Consider the following 22,163-nt stretch of genomic DNA (forward strand, 5'->3'; position numbering starts at 1 on the left):
ATTCTCCCCAGATGCCCTTCAGTTTCTAGTTTGATTAACTGGGCACAATTAAATAGGGCAGAGCTAAGTTATAGTCAGCAGGGGGCACCTCTTGCCTAACTCAAGAGTATAGGGTGTTCTGACAAAAGGGTGGAGGGGGGGAACGAGTTCCTGTTCCAGAATTGCTTCCTCTGAAAATGTCATTAAACCATTACTACCTTTCAGGGCATCAAATGGGAAAACTGTCCAGGAGACTGGAACAAAAGCCGCCCATGCCTCTAAATAAGGGACCTTAATGAGGCTGGTTATGACCCACAGTTTTATGGGAGTTGTTTGGTGGAGCGTTAATGCCCTTCCATTTATCCTGGGTACTTCCGAACTTTGTCTCCCGCCCCCCTGGTCCCCCCGCTTTTGTTTTCTCTCTTAAACCTTTTGACCAGAGACTCAGCCATGTTTTCCTAAGACAAACTGACCTCCGCCTCCTTCCTCCTAACTCCCTTTGGCATTGTCATTTGTCCCACTTCCAGGGTTCCAGCTGTAGTTTTAAGCCTCTGAGAAGTGGGGGAAACAGACCCTATGGAGTGTACATATGAGCAGTGATGTCAAAAACAATTATTAGTATTGAGAGAATAGTTATTAGATCAAAAAGGAATGGAAAGGTTCTTAGAACAAGGGTAATGATCTCTGGTGTGTTGCTATATATGTTTCTTTTCAGATTCCTGAAAAAAGGATCTTTTCTGATTTTAAATGATTATATTTTAGTTATAGTCGGCCATGTCATTTTGTCTTTTCAGTGGGTGGCAGCCCCCCAAATCCATATTGGAAGTGTCAATTATGGTGTCTAGTTATAGATTATCAGGATTTTAAAGTTTGTTCTTTCTTCTTTTCCTTCCCCTCCAGGGCAGCAGAGAAGAAGGTAGTGAAAATCACATCTGAAATACCACAGACTGAGGTAGACATTTTTCTCTGTTGCTCCTTGTTTCTCTTTTTGGGAAGCAGTCTTTGTGTCTGTTGCTCTTTTATTTTATATTCCCTCATTCCATTTGTGTTTTCTTTCATTCTTTATTTTTAGGTTGAGAAATGGTATAGTTTCTTTATATCTTCCTAGCCTCTCAATTTCTCTTGTACATTTCTTGTTTAATAGCTTATGGGAAAATATTTGGATTTTTCTGTAGGACTGCTAGTCTTCTGTTTTTTAACATTATGGTTTCAATGGCAACCACATAAGATCTAAGCAATCCACAGGAGTGATCTGTGTGTGTGCACATTTAGCGAGTTCCTGCTATCGTGTGCTTGCTAGCATGTGTGTATTTGTGTATGCTTGTACGCATGCACAAGGTAATTGGGGTTAAACGACTTTTCCAGGATCATACAGCTATTAAGTGTCATGTATCTGAGGCCAGATTTGAACTCAGGTTCTCCTGCCTCCAGAGCTGGTCCCCTATTAACTGTGTCACCCAGCTGTCTCATTATATGATCTTTTGGGCAGATGTAGCCCATCTTACTTTGGGATGTAATTTGCCTGAGATTTTCTGTAAAAAATATTGGTCTGATAAAATTAGCACATGTGAACTAGTAGGCCAATAGAAACTCTGATACTGCTGTTGTATAACTGTTGGTTTGCCTAGTGTCAAAGTAGCAAGTTTGAATCAGTAATTGTATTTGTAAAAAATGCACAAAACCTGTACATACATTTTTGATCTTTTGTCTGACTAAAAAAAAACAAAAAAAAACCCGTGTCCCCTAACCCAGGGTACTAGAGGCCAAGAGCTAGGGGACTGAATTCATGAGAAGTGGTTGGTAACAAATTAGTCAGTTGACTCCAAGGGGATTTCTTTAAAAATAAATTTTTACATTATTTATATTTTCTGTTGTATTCCTCCCCCTCCCAGAAAGCCAAGCCTTATAACAGGTTTCTAAGTAAGTAAAAAATTCAGCAAAACTTTTATATTGAAAAAAATCTGTCATTATATACAATATTCTACATCCATGATTCTTCCATGTCTGAAAAGAAGCAGAGGGAAGTGCTTTTCCATATTTCTTTAAACTTGCTTTTCATATATATTGTTGTATTTAAGTATGTTGTTTTCCTGGTTTTCCTCGATTCATTTTGTATCATTTCATATAAGTCTTCCCATATTTCTCTATAGCCATCATTTTTTACAGCACACTAATATATTCCATTACTTTCATGGACTACAGTTTATTTAACTATTACTTCAAACAATGAGCATCTTTTTGTTTGCAGTTTAAGAGATTCTTTAAAAGTTCATTACTAGTATCTGTGAAGTCTTATTGTATATTCATCTCAAGTTTTGAGGCCAGATATCACTAGGAACTTTTTTCTTTGTACTCATAGAATACTGAGTTAATAAACCCTTTTGGGATAACACAGAGTGTACTGTTCATTCTTAAAGTTAAAGGTACCCAGCTTGAAAGGAAATTTTCCATTCTTGGTTTTGGACCCAAGTCATATTTTTGGTTCCTTTAGAGAGTCACCCAGAAGTAGCTTTTATCTTTGGCTTTATTCTTTTTTCTGCACTGAATCAAATTAGTCAGGAAGCATTTATTAAGTTATAGGTAGTGAACAAAAATGAAACTGTTCTTCCTCTCAAAGAGTTTACATTCCGTTGGAGAGAGATTAAATTCAGCATGCTTTTCTCCCCCGCCCCCAGCTCCTCAATTTTGTTTTCAAGGTTGTGGTGAATTCATTGTGATTTCCATATATATTTTTTTTTTTTTTCTGAAAAAAAATTCTGGAATCCAATCTTTGCTCTTGAATACAGCCTGAGTAATTTTCCTGGAGTTGGCATTGTTATTAATCTTGTTATAAGGAGTTCTCAATATTCTAAAGAGCTAATAATCTGGACGTCTTTTTCAAAAGAAGCCATGTTGAAAGCTCAGTGGATTTTCTTCTCTTACTCATCTTTCAGAGAATGCAGAAACGAGCTGAGCGATTCAATGTACCTGTGAGTTTGGAGAGCAAGAAAGCTGCCCGTGCAGCTCGGTGAGTGTTTTTTAATTATGAAAATTTAAAGAGCATCTATAAGGATGGCTACAGGAATGGCCATATCTTTGGGGTATGACTGTATTCCACAAAATGCGGAGCATTTTCTAAGCATTTCTGCGGATTCAAACCTATCATCAACAGGTATGACCTCATTGCTCAATAAATAATATTGTTGAATGGTAGTTCTAATTCTTATAAAGGATTTCTGTTAGCTTATCTTTGTGGGCAACTTTTTTTTCTTCAGCATGAGAGGGAAGAAGCTAAATCTCTTTCATGGGGTTGTTAGAATTAGCTAATGATTGCAGAGCTGGAGATCACAAGCAAAAAGGGCCATATGTAAGCTTGACAAGAAACAAGAGAGAGCCTCGAGTGTGAACAGCTTCTTAATTCAGCTTTGTTTCTCTTTCTATAGATTTGGCATTTCTTCAGTTTCAGCAAAAGGTAAGAAAACAGAGGGGATACTGTCAGAGTTTTCTCTTATTTTTCTCAAGAGTTTTTTTGGTTTTTGATTTGTTTGGAGTCTCAGGCTGGGTTTCCCCAAATTAAAAGAATAGCTTTTGGACAGAAGACCTTGAGAAATCATCTCATTTATCTTCTTAGATTATGCTTATAATTACCATCCTTGGGAGTAGCCAAAATGATATTATGGGGGGAATAAACCCTACAAAATAATGAGAGTACTCTGGAGAGTATTTGGAAAAAAACAAACAAAAAAAATCTATATAAAAACCATGGAATGTCTACTCTAGGAATGATGTATGCAGTTTTGTTTATTTGTCTCAGAGATGAAACTAAAAAATACCAAAGAAAGGAAACTAAAATGAGGGTAATGAAATTCTGCTTGGATGGACTAAAAATTAGGATACTTTTCAAAGAAAAACCTAATATAGGAGATGAATAAAATTAAAGTAAACACAGACTTTTTAAGCTTTGGGGTTCTAGAATGAGAGACAGTCTTTTGAAACAAATTAATTAAAAATTTTTTAAAGGTAATTTTTTTCATATATGTGATAAACTTTTTTTTTTTTTTAAATCAGGCCTGTTTCATAGTATGGAGAGTTCTCAGTGAGTGAGTTCTCTTTGCCAATGCATATTGGCACTTTTTCTGTAGCTTATGGTCTTAAAATTACCTGGGATATTGAGAAGCTTTCTAAATCCAATGCCAAGTCTCATTTACTATTTCTGTATATGATACATGTCCCTTTTACTAAGCTCTAAGGGAAATTTATGGTAACTCAAGACCTCAATATATAGCAAAAACTTTAAAAGCAGCAAAAAGTGTTAAAATTGATTTGGATAAATTCATGGGTGGTAGCTACATAATTAGGTATTAAGGGAAGTTAGCCTTTGAGGTCGATATCAAGAATTGATAAATATACTATCCTCCTTTTCAGCATTTTAAGAGAGAATAATTCTAGTTAAATTGACAATGAGTCTGCTCTATGAAAGTGATACTGACTTTTTTTGGTCTAAATTGATTTCATTTTGCACTTTGATCACTAGTTCCTCCTTGTCTTAGTGAGAGTAAAGAATAAATGTCTTTTTATGTTATATGTTGGCTATTTCCTCTTGAGGACTATGTAAAACTCTTTTCAAATAGTAAATTGGATTTGTTTTTGCTTTCTCAGGTTTATCATCAGATACGAAACCTATGGTAAGAAATCTTCTCCCCTTTCCCCCCAGTAGAATCAGATTTTTTTCCCCTTTAGAAAATAAGATTTTAAAAGTTAGGAGCAATTGATAGACTATAGCAACATTAAGGCTTATATTCTGGAGGTTTATTCTGTTTCTTAAAAAGGAACAGAACCTATATATATATATATATATATTTTTTTTTTTTTATTTAATAGCCTTTTATTTACAGGATATATGCATGGGTAACTTTACAGCATTAACAATTGCCAAACCTCTTGTTCCAATTTTTCACCTCTTACCCCCCCACCCCCTCCCCTAGATGGCAGGATGACCAGTAGATGTCAAATATATTAAAATATAAATTAGATACACAATAAGTATACATGACCAAAACGTTATTTTGCTGTACAAAAAGAATCAGACTCTGAAATATTGTACAATTAGCTTGTGAAGGAAATCAAAAATGCAGGTGTGCATAAATATAGGGATTGGGAATTCAATGTAATGGTTTTTAGTCATCTCCCAGAGTTCTTTTTCTGGGCATAGCTGGTTCAGTTCATTACTGCTCCATTAGAAATGATTTGGTTGATCTCGTTGCTGAGGATGGCCTGGTCCATCAGAACTGGTCATCATATAGTATTGTTGTTGAAGTATATAATGATCTCCTGGTCCTGCTCATTTCACTCAGCATCAGTTCGTGTATGTCTCTCCAGGCCTTTCTGAAATTATCCTGTTGGTCATTTCTTACAGAACAGTAATATTCCATAATATTCATATACCACAATTTACAGAACCTATATTTTAACTCTACATATTTATTTTTTAGATCTAGGGACTTTTAAACTTTTTCTTCATATTCTTTTTGAGCTCAGAAAATCCTGATGTCAGAAGAAGTGGGTAGTCAGTTGGAGAAACTTAGTCTCTCTCTGTACTGCTTGTCTCCATTTCATCAGGAGCAGAGAATTAGCACATTTTTTCTGAGTCACATTTATATTTTATTCATTTTCTTCTGCGTGCAAAGATTAATTACCTGAAGAGCCAGTGAAGAACATACTTATCTCTTAACTCTGGTGCTATAGCTTTAGACCTTGTTGATATCTAACTTAATTCCTACCTCCAAAAATCTCTTTATTAACTCTGCTTATGGCTATAGCTTTTCATTATGAAGAAAAATTAAAAACAATAAAATTAGGGTTGGAAAGTAATGAAAATTGGAATAAGATGTCCTGTAGCACAATGTGGCCAGTCAGATGCTTTTGGGCTAACATAAGCAATGGGAAGCAATTATGGAGGGGAGCTCCCTTACACCTGACCTTAAGAACTCTTCCTTTTGGAGATGCTGTTCAATGATGTGATTAGAATGGGTTGAGTCCTTAACTAACCAGAGACTTTTGTAATGCTGGATTCTTACTACCAGAACTTCAAGGAAAGAGGAGATAAAATAAATTAATATCAATAATCTGTGGATTTACCTTTTGAAAAAAAGAATGAGAGCAGCATTGTTTCTACTTTGGCCAAGAGGAGATGGAAACTGAATTTTCTATATCTACATGCAGATATTGTATTTTGAGTCAGACATTTTGAATTAGAAATGATGAATATTGTAAGTGGCCAGGGGGATGGGGAGGTAGAATGGGGTGGGTTGGGGGATAAATTTTTTAAGCTGCCATTTTCAGTATATCTTTGGGAAAGCCTGATAGTGAGTCCCACTTAAAGTTATTACCTTAGACCATTTTGCAAAAGATAAACCCAAAACTTCAACATGTTTTCAGACACATTTCAGTGATCAGTGGAGTAAATTGGTGCCATTGTTTCCTTGATAAAATTCATCACAGGGTTCTTGAGACATAGAAATATCAAATTGATGGACTAATAATATCTTCAATGTTTTGTGTAGGTTTTTTCACGGCACTCTGCTTTCTTTTAGTATTTTCTTCTTTGAATTTTGAAAAATCTACTTATCTGTTTCCCTTGTTTTTGTAGGTAAACATGGATAAATTAAAGGAAAGGGCTCAAAGATTTGGTTTGAATGTCTCCTCGGTCTCCAAGAAGGTAAGATGTTTTGGCCCTAAGAACTATTTCTGTACTTTTAGAGCAGCTTTATGGATAAGAATTGATGCCTTTCTAAAAAAATAATTTAACTACTCTTTACTTCTGGTGAATGCTTTTGAATTCCTCCTCTGTCATTTTGTTACGTTGTCAAAAAGAGTTATCAGGTTTTAGTTTTCATAACTCCCATCTTTGTTTTGTTGATTGTCAGAACTTGTTATTTCTGCCAGGTATAGCTGGCCTTTCCCCATTAGGTTGCTGTTTTTCTTTTAGATTTTTAAATAGAATTAAGTAATTGTATCATTCTACTTTCCATGAAAATTACATTAAAGAGAGACAGCCTTACTTTAGGTAGAAGGTACCTCCAAATGTGGGGTTCCTTATAATAAAAGCAAGATGGTTATTATGTGTTCTCCCATTCTTTTGATATTTCTAGTGTCACTTAATTTGCCAAACAAGAAACTTTAGAATAATTGTAATGTTTTAAAAAAACTTTCTTGCTTGGTGAATAAAAGAAAATTTGATTATTGGAATAATTTGTAAGGTGATGAGTTTCTCGGTTCATAACTGATACTGGACACTTGGATAAGAAATGTAAGGAGATCTATAGCAGATGGTCTTTTAATCTCTGATTAGTTTTCCTCTAGGAGGAAGAGGACTAAATACTTCCTGGGCTTGATGATATTTGGGGAAGAAGTTCACATGGTGCAATATTTCAGACAAGTCAAACACTATCTTTGGCTCCACTGTCTAAGTGTCAGATGTGTTGTTAATAGGTTTGACTCGAGAAGGATTGCAACCAGTAATGGATATGATTTTGCTTGATGAAAAATGCCTGTACTGGTAGAAAGATTGAATACCTAACCTGTACTTATTTGACTTATGTGCATATTCCCTAAAACTAAATTTGTGGTGTTTAATATAGATGGGCTACCATTATAATGTATCTGCAGCACATTACTAGACAAAGGTACTCATTAAACTTTTATTTTTTGATTGAAGAATAGGGAAGGGTATAAAGTATTAGATTTTTCTTGAGTGGTATAAAAGGTCATAGACATGTAAATTGAATGAAGTTTACTTGGGACTGGGAAAATTATTAACCAAGAGAGCAAGGTGTTTCTAGGGCCATTAATATTTTGTTGGACAGACAAGATTAAAGGGATTAATGGGTATAAAACCTAGACTCTCTTCTGTTTCCTTTCTATCATCAAACATCAGGTTGGTGGGGAATTTGGAGGACCAGAGGCTCATCATTGTTAGATAGTTCCTCAATAAATACTTAAATAACTGAATTCTGGTGGAAATATAGTTTTTGTGTTCTTTCACAAAATCCAAAGCTCACATATTTGAGTTTTTTTCTCATCATAATTCATTGTCAGAGAATGAAGCTTTTAAAAGTGACCACAAAGGGCAGCTAGGTGGCGCAGTGGATAGAGCACCAGCCCTGAATTCAGGAGGACCTGAGTTCAAATCTAGCCTCAGACACATAACACTTCCTAGCTGTGTGACCCTGGGTAAGTCACTTAACCCCAAGTGCCCCAGCCAAAACAAATAAATAAATAAATAAAATAGAAATAAAAGTAACCACAAAGTTGGCAAAGTTCCTGCTCTATATCTAACTATCCAAGTTGTTTAATAAGGAATTGATAACACTTAACACAATGTCTGACACACAGAAGACACTTGATAAATTCATAGTAGCTTGGAACTTGGTATTGCTGTAATACATTATCAGGCCACATATTTCCTTCCATTTATGTGGTATGTAAGGAGGCTAAAGTTAGTGGTTTGGTGAAGTTTGTGTGTTATCTAACAAGCAGATGAATATTAGGAAACAATCAGTTAATCAACACTTGAACCCAGAATCCTAGATTTCTGCCCATTGGAATCTTGAGTTCAAGCATATAAAATTGGGTCATGTTTTGCCCTTTAACATCTGCATGGGCATCATTCTCCTATAGGACTACAGTAATGGGGCAGTCTAAGATCTTTTTGCTTCTTAATATAATTTGTTGATGAATTTGAGTAGAGACTTATTCCATGCCTCCACCCATTGCATGGTTTTTGACATAGTTTTTTCATAGTCTTTGAGTTAATTGATCCCACTTGAGGCCTTAGTTCCCTGGATAAAACACAGTTCTCAGTGGGTTCTGTTGGACCATGGTTGGACTGAGGGGAGCTAGCATTTATGAGTAAACTTTTAATTGTTGAAATGTGTTTTCAGTGTCCTTGGAGTAGATAATGAATAAACAGCAAATTTGAACTAACCCAATTATTGTTTTATTGTGGACCAGCTCTTCCATGGTGGACCTGCTTATTTCTCCTTCAGTTCCTTGAGCATACTATATATGTCATGTATTTCATAGGCATGGAGAAATCTGATATTTCTTCTCTCCTCATTTTCTCCCCTCTTTTACCCCTAAAGAAAGACCCATTAGTCCATGTTTCTAGCCTAAGTCTTTATGAATGTAATCCTTGTTGGTTTAGGATAATAGAAAGTAACAAGGCAAATAATGACATTGGCTTTTATAGGGTGGTTGTTGTTTTTTTGCTGAGGCATTTAGGGCTAAGTGACTTGCCCAGGATCACACAGCCAAGAAGTGTTAAGTGTTTGAGGTTAGATTTGAACTCAGGTCCTTCTGACTTCAAGGCTGGTGCTCTATCCACTGTGCCACCTAGCTGCCCCTTTTATAGGCATTTTTACATGAGGGGATTATAATATATTTCCTTCTAACTCGTTGGATTATTTGTGAATGAAATTAACTGCTTTTCTTAAATCACATGATAATTAAAGGGCCAAGAACTGGAGATAAAGATTCTGGAATTGGCCTTTCTAATATGATTCTTCCCACTGGGCTTCTCCACCTGCCTCTGCCTTTCCCTCTCCCCCACAAATCCTGAGAAACAGTGAAATGCTATCTTTGATATAATAGCTATGTGAACATTAACAAATCATTGACTCAAGAGGTTTTCTGGAATTTCAAGGGAAGTGTGTGTGTTTTTTCATGCTCAGGAAATGACCCTTCACAGCACTGATTCCATCATTTTAATACCTAGTGTAGCATATTGGAGACTGTCATTTCTGAGAGCAGTGAGAGGTGGGTAAAGGGAATAAGAATATGGGATGTGGCTTAGGAGATGTGATGGTCATAGTGTGAAAACTGAATCTGGGCTTAGAGTTACAGAGTTACTGAGACAGCGAAAATGAACTGATTGTGTTGGTTTATTCTTTCAAACTCAGGCACACCTTGAAAGGTGAAACTTGATGCTTGAGCTGCTTATAAGAAATCCAGTTCAGGCATTGAAAAACCAAGTTCAGGCAGCTTGGGGGAAAGGGTCTGTTTGTTATTATTCTCCTTAGGGGTTCCCATCATCATTATCCTCATTTCTTAACTGAGAAATCTGAGGAATGTAATCAGGTACACCAACCACAGGAGTATCTCATCCCTAGCAGGAGATTTTCCTTGGTTCCTTAATAATCTTGACCAAGTATTTCATACTTTCAACCTCACCAAATGAGTTTTTGGATAGGATCCTCTGAAGCCAAAAGTTGTTTTTCCTAAGTTCAAAATTCTTCTATCCTTTTGTGTCTGAATAGAGATAGATAAGAAACTGTCTATAGACTTTTTCCCTATTTAAAATAATACTAGCCCTCCCAAAAATAGTAGTTTCACATTTATCAAGTACTAGACTGTTTCAAAGTGCATTTACTTGTGTATTTTATCTCATGTGAGCCTCACAAAATCCTATGATATGATTGACATCTTATCCCTTATAAGATCAAATATAAAATCTTTCTTTGGTGTTAAAAGTCCTTTATAGGCTAGCCTTTTCCTTTTTGTTCTTTTGTAATTCAGTAACACTGGTCTTCTTCCTTTTCCTCCAGTAAGACACTCTCCTATGTCTACCAACTTTAAAAGGCAATTACACTGGTTCTTCCTCCATACCTGGAATTCTTTCCCCCCTCATCTCTACCTCTTGGCTTTCCTAAGTCCCAGCTAAAATTCTATCTTCTACCAAAGGCCTGCTTGATTTTTTTTTTTTTTTTGGTGCAGAGGCAATTGAGATTAAGTGACTTGCCCAGGTTCACACAGCTAGGAAGTGTTAGGTATCTGAGGCTAGATTTTGAACTCCGGTCCTCCTGACTTCAGGGCTGCTGCTCTATCCACTGTGCCACCTAGCTGCCCCTTGATTTTTCTTAATGCTAGTACCTTCCTTCTTTGACTATTCCCAATTTATCATGTGTATCCTCTTTATAGTTGTTTGCTTCATGTCTTTTCCCATTAGACTGTTAGACTGTGAGCTCTTAAGAACAGGAGCTGGTAGATTGTCTTTTTCTTTGTTGTTCGGTTTTGTTTTGGTTTTTTTCCCTTTGTGTCCCTAGCACTTATTAGATGCTTATTGACCGACTAGGCTCAGAGTTGGAAGAGAAAGGAAATCAACTTTCCCACTCTCCATTTTACAGTTGAGGAATTGAGGCTAAGAGAGCTTAAGTAACTTATCTAAAATTAGGTAGTAAATGTCGGAACTAAGAATTGGATTTTATTTTTTTTTTTAAACATATCTATTATAGTTTCCACTGCTCTAGGCTATTTCCCTTTGGCATGGTTAGTATTTCTGTTTTCTAGTTGAGAGATTGGGCTAATAAGGTGAAGTGTAATTGCAAAATCATTTGACTCAAATATAGTGCTTATTTCCAATGCAGGACCTACATTTTTAAGTGATATCATTGTTGTGAGGTTAGTCAGAAGGTCTTTTGGTGGATGAGGAATAGCTACTGGAGGCCATGGTGGTTTCATGTACCTTTAAGGAAACTTTAAGTCTTAAGTTATTGCTAGTTTGTAAAAGATACTTTTAGATCAATAAAGATGTTGTACCCTATCCTGCTGTTTTGGAGTTTGAAAGAACTAGAGAGGAATCTGGCTTTCCCGTAGGGTCACTTCTGAGCACAAGAGGGCACCAGTGTAACCATGCATACATGTCCATTGTGGCCTGTTGTTGGTATGTTGGTATGTTGGTTTCCATTCAGCCTTAAAGGGCTGGTCATCTCTTCTACTCTTTTTTAGAGTGGGCTTTGTTAGGTGTGGGGTCATTGAGATATAAGAAGAAATGGGGAATTGGACAATTAAATTTAAAATTTGTAATGTTCTGCACATGAAAGATTCAATAAGTATTTGATCCCTAATATTATTTTTAATTCAACAATTCAGTCCAGTACCTCAAAGATTCCTCTTGGGACTTTCTATTGAATCAGAGTTGTGAAGGAACTCACAAATCATTATGTTTAATGTTCTCAGTTTATAGTTGACAAAACTGAGGCCCAAAAAGGCTAAATGACATATCTAAGCACCCACAGGTAGTAAATTATGGTCTTTTTGTGGTGCCACACTGTAATACACCTTGGTCAAGACCATTTGTCCCCATCTTCAAAATAAGCTTCGTAAATTAGTACTTAGCTAATACTTAGGATATAATTAACAAGAGCCTTGTAAGAATTTGAAGACTTTTACTTTAATTTAATTTTTAATTTAATTTGAAGTTATAACCTTAATTTTTTAAGTAAATAAAATAGGGATTAAATAAATTAGAGGTCAATCTCCTTGACTACATGCAAAAAGATCATCTACAGAAGCAGAGCTAAATTGGAAAATTAGCTATTTATTGGGTCTGAGGTTTTTTTTAAAATAAAAACATTGTTTGAATGTCTTTCTGTATTCTCTGTGAGATATTTGTGGGATGAGCAACAACAGAAAAAAAGAACTAGAGTATCTTGAATAATGTCTAGTTCTTGAGATTCTATGGGAGGTATATAGCCTCCCAAATAATCTCCTCCTAATATATTCTGTCCCCTCAAATACTTTAGTTTTCTCCTCAAAAAACTCTTGAAACTTAAGGGAGTTTAGAGGGCAAGGGATTTCTGGAAGTGTATAAATTGGGGTCAGGGAAATGATGTTTTGGGGAGTGGTAATGCTTTCAGGACAAAGCTAAGATGTCACCCTAGATTTGTCGGGTCTTTCTCAGTGGAGGTTTGGCATCTTGGAAAAAGAAATCAATCAATATGTGAATCATTTCTAATCTTTTCCTAATACTTGATATTCTGAAAATGAATGATGATAATTGCTGGGATGGGGACAGGTAGGGAGAAGACTTGGTGATGTTTATCTCTTTCTGAACAAATGTTTAAGTAGTGATGAAGCTTCTTAAAGAGGAAACAATAGGGGAAACTCTCTGACCTCAGTTTATCCCGTCATCTGGTTCTTCATTTGTCCCTGCTGAGGAACAGAACTTGTCTTTTGTCTGTAACACAAATACATCTTCACCTCCCTCTCTCCCTCCCTACTCTCCCCCTTTACCCACCCCACCCGCTCCACTCACTCTTTTCTATTATGGTTCCAATCAATGATGTCATTATGTGTGCCATTCAACTGCTGTTGAACCACTTGGCTGTAGGAATTTGGAAGAGCAAAGGGCAGAATGGAATTTTTCTCTCCTGCTTAGGGCTCTTGAAAATGTATTCTAATTTTAACCAAAAAATGGGAGTCAGTTTTTTTTTTCCCCCTCTGCTCACCCACCTAGGACACTGGGGGGTGCTTATAAACTTTATTCTGTCTAAGCCTCTGTTAGGGGGGAGAAATTACAACAAGAAGAGCTTAGGAACATATAATGTAGTCGGGGCAGTGTAAGAGGAGACAAAAGAAAGAATTGGAGAAAGAAGGTGAAATTTTTTTTTCTTTCTTACCACATAATTGGAGCTCTGTCTATCCAGCTGACCACAAACTGGATACTTGGCAAGTTTCTGATGAGAAATCATGCTCCTTGTTTCCCCTCGGTGCCGTGGTAATAATTGCTAAGACTTTCCTAAACTGTTGGACAGGATCATTAAGATCGTGTGGCTTTGTCCTTAATTTTCTTTTTTCTCTAACTTGAAGAAATGGAGATTGGAAAATTGGTAGGAAGGAGACTTCCCCCTCCCCCATACACATAGCTCTGCATTCCTTCTTGGAGTGTGTCAGAGCTGATGACTTTGATAAAAAACAAGTTTTACTCCTCTCTGTGGTCCCCCTGTGGTCCCTGCCCCAGAGTAAACACAGCCTGGGAAGGGAGTCGGGTGGCTGGAATCTGTTGAGTCTATTTTGCTTTTTAAACACCTTCAACCATATTGCCAGGCAAGTTTCTGGGTTGGGGTACTTACCTAAGTGGCGTCAGAAGAAATTGGTGGCAGTCTGAGTACTTAGAAGAAAAATTTTAAACCTGCCTGTTGAAGAGATTGGATCTGGGAAGATTGCTAGGAGTCTTATATGTGGGTGGCCTGGGACTGTGCTAACTTTTTTTGTCTTTATTTAAAAAAAAATATTTACCTTGTCTAATGCTCAAGTAATGTTTGGTATTTTTATTAACAGTCACCAAAAAAAACCTTAACTAATTTTATGCCAAAATGGTTTTTGTTAAAACCAATATTCCCATTTTTTAAAGATAGGGAAAATCAAAAGCTGAAATTATACTTGGAGGACTTGTTGGGAAGTCAGATTTTGGCCTGGTGATATACACCTCCCAAAATTTCAAATGAAATCATTCCCTTTGGGAATCTCATTGTTAGGATCTAGAAGCTGTTAATGCCTCTTGATTTCCTTTTCCTCTACCTCTAAGCCCCATATTCCTTTCATGGTGGTTAACTGGGTTTCATTTTCCTATTCCCAGATTGGAGACCAAGTAATAGCAGTGAGGATGTTTTTGTAATGGACACCAAGTTGGAATTAACAAGGTTTATTGAATCATGAAGGCAGTGAAGTTTGAACTATGAAAGGTCAATACAGGGGTTGTTTTAAAAGATGGATGATGCCTGGGTTTTAGAATCGTTCATAGAAATTCTTTCTTTTTTGTTTCCTTCATAACACATTAGCTGGAATATTTGTATATGTTCTGGAAACACTGTTATTTTAAAAATAGCCATTACCTTTGACATGCTGTACTTTATGTTTTAGTATAATGCAAAAAAAAAAAAAAAAAAAAAAGAGCAAGCTTAAATGAAAAACCTAAGGAGAAAGGATGACAGATTTACAGGTTATACTTCTTATCACTCCCTTTTCCCTCTGCCCAGTGTTGTACGCTTAACTAAAAAATATGGAAAATTGCTTTTAATCCCCACTCTCTTGTCCTCCCACATTTTTTCTACCAAAATTTCAGAAAAATATTCATTATGTGCAATTTGAATCTAGGTAGTTGATCATGCCTTTCTCTCTATATGCCCTGATTTTTTCTTAGTCTCTGGTCTCTATTCTTTGATGATTTCCTCACCTAACTACTCTGGTGAAGTGTTCTCCAGCTCTGTTTAAGCTCCAGCACAGGTGTGCTCTTCATAGCCAGCTGTGATCCTTTTCCTGTCTGTTCATCCACATCCCTGCAGGGGAGATCCTGTTTGTAGGAAGTGTAAAGTTTAATGGGAGGCCTGGGTATAACTTACATAGCTCCCACCAGGGCTTTTGTAGGAAAATCTGTGGTGTCTGTGTGAGTTTCCCAGGACATGGCCTGTTGAGCCAGAAAGTAACCATGCAAAAGATTGGTAAGCCAGAGAGTAGCCCTCTTTGTTCTATGCTGGAATTTAGTGTTGATCTGCAACTTGTTTAAGCCTTTTAGAGAACATTTGATCCCAGGAACTAATGAATAAATACTCAAGTATCCTTAATCTCATAATTTAAGCTGAACTTTTTGTTATCTCTTCTTTAATTTTAGTATATTTTAGGTGAAGCATTATATTCCTTGTAGTTAGTTCTGTTGGCTTCTTTGACAGTTTTGTTCTCTGACTTAACTTACATTTAAAGATAACAACTCCCTAGCTGGAGTTAAGAAGGGATGTGGATATCTTTAGTAAGAAGTGCCTCAAGTTTGAAGCCTTCTTTTTTTTACCTACTTTGTATTGTCCCTTCAGTCGTGGAAATTACTTTTTTGGACAGAATAGAGATGGAAGGTGATGGAGACAATATTGGGTTCTGGGTTGCCTGTATTCTTGAGCTTCATATCCCGGTAAGATGAGTCATTCATTCCCTGGTGGTCCTGAATTCTGGTTGATATTCACTCTCACCTTCTTAATTCCAAAAAGTTGATTCTGATCTCTCAGATGAAGAAGATGGCTGTGTTTGAGTGAGAATGTTAGAAGAGAGTGTCTAATAATGAAGTTGGGAAAAAATCCATTGCTTTTCTGGATTTCACCCTTTTTTTTATTGGCTCTGGTGTGGTGGTTTATGGTCTGCCCCCCATATACTTTGTTCTGACTAGGGAAGAGACTAAGGGATAAGCACATGTAGATGAATTTCAGAGACTGGGGGATGGGGATGACAGCCTTGTGTTTAAGCATTGGAGTGTTTCAGAGAGCAAAACCGTCAGTTGATGTCATTTATTCTGAGAGTATGAAATTGGAAGCCCAGTTACCCTGGAGTGTTTCTTAACCTTTACCTCTGGGAAGTCAAGGCCATGTCATCATTAATCTCCTGTCACCTAACAGCCCCTGGGCTCTGCTTTTCATCTCATCATCCTTCATGAGGTAGTGATGTACAGGAAAGTGAATACAAAACTTGCTCTTTCCCCTTTTCCCTACATTCTCCTGGAAAAATCCAGTATGCCCTGGAATCTGCAGATATGTAAATATTCCTTGACACAGTGGAGTCAGTGTGTATTCAGGGTAGGTCATCTCTGATTACAATTTTTATCATTCCTTTTAGACCAGTTGCAGCCTCAGAGGACAGACTGATGGTGAAGCATCCCTTCCATTTCCCATCAGCAGAGAGTATACTGTAGATGTAGAGAGCCATATATTTTCAGACATTGCTCATGTGTTGATTTGTTTTTGCTTAAATGTACTTAGTTATAAAAGAGGCTTCTTGGTAGAGTGGGAGTGGTAAGGTAAACCCTTGTGAAATGAGTTATAAAAAACCATCAATAAACATAAGTTTTGAAGGTCCTAGAAAAAAATATAGTGACATTGCTCAAGATTCCAGTGAGTTTTCTGATAGACCAAGAATAGTTTCACTAGAGATGGATCCTTATATTAGGATCTCTAGTTATGTATCTTCCTTACATAAAAAGTGAGGGTGTATTGACTTAACTGGGCTTCTTGTACTAATTTGGGAGCAGTGGGTGGTTTACTTCAAATTGAAAGTGTTAAAATGAGTGTTCTTCTAATTTGAAACACAACAAGTAGTCTCTCCTTTATATTCTTAGGAAATTCTGAGTCCATATTCTCATCTCTTGGGTTTTGTCTAGTTTACTATGTGTTTTTCATACAATGACCTGGATCTTCCTAGATTTTTATTCCACTTATAAGTTGTATTTGGCTTTTAGGAGCAAGGTGGGAGAAGAATCCAGCATGATCTTGGAAAAGTCATTTTATTTTTCTGGGCTTGAGTTTCTTTATCCTTAAAATTGAGGATGGTATGACTATGTAATCCCATAAGATCCCTGCCATTCTAAAATGTAATTCTATGACTACCAGTGAGAACCACCGCTGACTTCTTTTGACAGGGTAAATGTAATTGAATCTAAAATGATATTTCTTGTTGTCATTAGGTTAGAGGACAAAAGGCTAGAAAAATATCTTCCTTGAGATTGAAATTCAGAAACAATTGAGATTCAGTTAGGGATAGGTTCCAGAAGGAATGGCCAAGACTGGAACCCAGGCCCCAGCTAGAGACAGTTTTTTAATACTTCTGTCCAGAAAAGGAACAGCTACAGTTATGTTGGACTAGAGGAGCAATGGTACCCAGCTGCCATTGTTGCAGCCAACTATTGTTCAGCTTTTAAAAAGAAGCAGCCAGCTGCGGCCCTTAAGTTAGAATCTAATTCTGATTTCCCAGATGAGACTAATGCCAGACCACTCTGTGCACCATGGAAACCATTGCCAGAGCCCTCAATTTAACTTTTGTAGCCATGAAATGAGTTCCCCTGGTCCCTAGGACTGGGTAATGAGGAATTTTTAAATGATTCCCTTTCTGTTTGGAAAATGTTAGAGGAAAGCCAGAAGCAACTACATAACTTTTCAAGGGGATTTTGCATCCCATCTACTAGCTTTTCCCCTCAGAATTTGGATGCCATTTTTCACTATATATTTGCTTTATCATCTCTTACCTGTTATTAATCGGAATCTTAATAATAAATAACATCTCATGTTCAGTAATACTTTGCTATTTACAAAATGCTTCCCCTCTTCCCCCCAACCCTTTGAGGTAGTACAAAAATTATTGTCCCAATTTTGAGAACACTGAAGCTTAGTGAGATTTCAACTTGGGAAAAGTCATATAAGTAGTAAGTGTTAGAGATGGAACTGTTACCTGGGTCTTCTAACTCCCAATTCAATGTTCTTTTCATCCACTCTTTAAATTTATTCCTTTTGTTTGTACATCACTCACTTCCCTGTTAAGGACTATTTTAAACAATGTTAGTACTCTATTATCAAAGTTAAATGACAGTTTTCCCTTCTATAATAGTTGTTTTTTAAAAAGTGGTCAGTGACATTAACTCAGCTACAATCATATTATTAAATGGTTTTACTTAATTAAGTTCTGGAGAGTATACTTTGTCTGGAAGTATTTCATGTTAAAAAAGTGTTAATACATTATTAAGACAAATAAAATGGGGACTTTAGGATTATATCCATAGATATAAATTGATGAAGTCTTTTTGAATTTCCCTCTTTATAGCTGTCATTCTAGATTATCTAGTTCAGTAGTTCCAGTTCATAACCATTTAGTAAGTATTTACTGGGTATTATCAATAAGGCATTTGCTAGTGTTAAAAATCCAGCATAAGTAGCTTTTGCCTTCAAAAAAAAACTAAGGCATACAACATATAACATAAACCATTAACCAATAGAGAGATCAGGAAGGGGTTTTGTGAGAGGTGGTCCATGAAAGAGGTGGTCCACAGATTCTAAGAAATTTTTGATAAAGAAGCAGTACATTCTAAACATGGGCTTCATCCTATGTAAAGGAATGGAAGCAGGAAATGCTAATGCTGAATTTGGGAAATAGGAAGTAGGTCACTCTGGATATAACATAAGAATCCATGAAGGGGAATGGACTGGAAAGATATGCAAAAATCGAATTCTAAAGGGAAAAGAACCACACATGTGCAAAATATTTGTAGCAACTCTTTTATAGTGGCAAGGAACTGGAAACTGAGTGAATGCCCATCAGTTGGGGAATAGCTAAATAAGTTATGATATATGAATGTAATGGAATATTATTGTTCTATAAGAAACAATCAGAAGGATGATTTCAGAAAGGCCTGCAGAGACTTACATGAACTGATGCTAAATGATGTGAGTAGAACCAAGAGAACATTGTACAAAGCAACAACAAGATTATGTGATGATCAGTAGTTATGTACTTGGCTCTTTTAAACAATTAGATGATTCAGGCCAGTTCCATTAGATTTGTGATGAAGAGAGCCATCTGCATCCAAAAAGAGGGTTATGGGGATAGAATGTTGATCACAACAAAGTATTTTCACTTTGTGTTGTTGTTGTTGGCTTTTTTTTTTTTCTTTCTTTCTCACTTTTCTCCTTTTTGATCTGATTTTTCTTGTTTTAGCATGATAAATCTAGAAATATGTTTAGAAGAATTGCACATGTTTAAGATCTTGGATTACTTGCAGTCTAAGGGAAGGGGATGAGGCAGTGGAAGAGAGAAAAATTTGGAACACAATTTTGCAAGGATGAATGTTGAAAGCTATCTTTGCATGTATTTTGAACATAAAAGGCACATTTTAAAGATTCTTAATTGCCTACTTGAGAATCTTTTATTTCGTACTAGAAACAGTAGGGAGGCCACTAAAAGTTTTTGGGAATGATATGATTAGGTTTATGTTTTAGTAATATTATTTTGGCAGGATGGGAAAGATGAATTGTAGTTTGAAAGAAACTGGAAAAGAAGAGCATTAAGCTGGGAGATGATTAGGGCCTGAATTAGCTATGATTCCCAGTATAAGTATTCATTGAGAAAATGCATGATGACCAAAAACTATTCTGAATTCAGTCATGCTTTTCAGTGAATTTGAATGGGTTATTAGTCAAAGAAGTATCTGTATTTTAAGAATAGTAACATGTTTATTTGGAAAAAGTCTTTAGAAGATATGTTTGCCTGAATTGTATTTTATATTTTTTTGGAGTGAAATAAAGTTTAAAATGACAGTACTTACTGTCTACTTGATGACCCTTGCAATAACTCTGAAATTTGAGACCCATGGGTTGGGAAGTTGTAATCTAGTTTAGTCCCCTAATTTTTCAGATGAAGTTAGCCCAGATAGTTCGAGTTGCCCAGGGTCATACAATTTAGCAGTGAACAGAAAAACCACATGTCAAAATCAAGTGTTTTGACTTTTTCCATTGTGTTACAGCATTTATTAATTTATTGGCGACTTTCATATGCAGAAGGAAAGCAGCCCAGATTTTTAAGGACCTGGAAAGAGAAAGTGGATGGTATATATTTTTGTTGGTTGGTAGAAAGAACTCAATTTTTGCTGCATTCCTAAATTCTTGTTTTCTTTTTTGACCACTCCTTCAATTTTGTCCTTTGAGACAGATCATTCTTCTTATATTTATTTCGCTATTTGCTATAGAAAATGGTTATGGTTGAATTCTTATGTAACATAGAAATAGTTTATGCTAATTGTAGTCTGATTTTTGACTTTGTGATTTTTATAGAGTTATTGTATTGAATTTTTTACGTCATATCAGTAACCAGAGTCTGAGATTTGAATCATGAAGGGAAGGTTATAGATCTTTCATTTGGTTTTCTACTCAGCCTCTGCCATATGCTTTATCCTAGATGAATATTAAAGTCATAGAGGAGACCAAGGTTGAGGTGAATGCTGAAGAGTGGAATGCCCTTCTTAACTGAAATCAAAAAGATTTTGATCTTGAATATCTCTTTGCTAAAGATGGATTATGATTTCACTTTTTGCTCCTTGCCAAGTCAGCTCTACTAACTATACCAGCTTGTTTTATACTTGGATGAGTGAAAGAAAAGACCACAGAAAAAGCCAGAAGACTCCTACTTTCTTTGGCTTCCAAAATTGTTTATTCATATTATTAATATCTGTGGTCTTGTTCTTGAAACTCATAAAGTGGCCCGAGGAAGACAAGTAGTAGATAGAAGATGACTTGGGTGCTCTCTCTCTATTGCTTGTAGAAGAGAATTATCCTTCCTGATAACCTCAGAGGCAGTGTGTGTTTATTGGAGGGGAATGAGTTTTTGATTGGAAATAAAGTTGATTGTAACCTAGACTCAGCTACTTCTCCACACACATCTCTCCTCTTACTCCCCATAGGAACGCTCATAGAAAGAAGAGATCTGTTGTCAGTACTAGAACGGCTTTTGATGGTGGGGGTGGGGTATTGGGAATGCAGAATGGGTAAGGGAAAGATTTGTAAATGGGTATGACACTAAGCCAGAGGGGTCAGTGCTGCCCACAGATGCACAACCCCATTTGTGCACTTGAGCATGGCCTGAGGGAGCAGTGGGCCTGATGAATGTAGAGAGAGCTGCGTTTTGATCGAGGTAATTTCCCTCAGATGGGTCCTGCCATCCCATGAATCAAAACCTGTCAGCAAGGAGCTAAAGATGGAGTGAAGTTTATTGTATGTCTGTCTCCATGCGACACCATCACGCTAGAAGGGTCAAGTGAGAAAGATCATTAGAACTGCGTTGATTTAGTGGGCTTGTTGTGCACTTTCCCTTTGGGGCAAGATGGAAAGAGGTTTTAGCCCGGGAACAGGGGATGCTGGAGGGGTAGGAATGGGAGGGCAGGAAAGCACAAAATAAATAAAACCCTCAGCATCCCTGGGGGTGAGAAACTGGGCAGGAAACCATTTTCAAGGCAAAGTAGGCTCTGTGGTAGTAGTGGGGATGTGTATGGAAGATTGAGGGATCGGGGGAGGGGTGGGTCTTATATTGTTCTCTCTGGAACCCCTGGTGAATTTGGAGCAGATGCTTTGCCTGGGTCCCTAGTAGAGGCACCAAAGATCCAATTAAAAGGGAAGCTCATTGGAGGAGAGGGATTCCCTGAGAATTTATCTCCCTAGAGGGTAGACATAATAATAGTAATAACAAAATAATTAGTAGTAATAGTAGAAGAGGATGAGTAATGGTTGAAGGAGTAACCTTCTGTGTGCTCTGCTTGCTTTACTTTTTCAACTTTGATTGAAAAGGGCAATATCAGTAAACATCATCCATCATTAAAATGGTTATTTCAGAAGACAATAAAGTGAACATTTTGTTGAGGTGGGTGGCAGAGCCTAAGGAATGGGAGTTTGCCCACACAGTATTGGCTTTGCCCACAGAAGTAGAAATCAAGATATATATGAAATGAGTGAGCTCTTGAGTTTCAGTTAGGGGTTAGAGGAGAGTATTTGCTTCTTTTCATTTTAAATGTCTGCTATTTTAATTCATAGGTTTGAAAGTAGTGGCTCTGTACACATGACAGAGACTGAGCTATT

The 22,163-nt window shown here is 36.7% G+C and overlaps 1 protein-coding gene across 2 annotated transcripts in view; it reads left to right on the plus strand.

Moving 5' to 3' along the window:
- The window catches only part of SARNP (SAP domain containing ribonucleoprotein), a 38,606-nt gene that overhangs the window by 10,443 nt on the left and 6,000 nt on the right, over positions 1–22,163 (plus strand). For both annotated transcript variants that reach the window (XM_003772164.3, XM_031941223.1), the window contains exons 5-9: positions 880–931; positions 2,913–2,986; positions 3,402–3,430; positions 4,618–4,643; positions 6,608–6,676. In XM_003772164.3, coding sequence (XP_003772212.1) covers positions 880–931; positions 2,913–2,986; positions 3,402–3,430; positions 4,618–4,643; positions 6,608–6,676 — 250 coding nt within the window. The remainder of the gene's footprint in view (positions 1–879; positions 932–2,912; positions 2,987–3,401; positions 3,431–4,617; positions 4,644–6,607; positions 6,677–22,163) is intronic.

This window comes from Sarcophilus harrisii, chromosome 5, assembly GCF_902635505.1.
Source record: "Sarcophilus harrisii chromosome 5, mSarHar1.11, whole genome shotgun sequence".
Classification (NCBI taxonomy): Eukaryota; Metazoa; Chordata; class Mammalia; order Dasyuromorphia; family Dasyuridae; genus Sarcophilus; species Sarcophilus harrisii.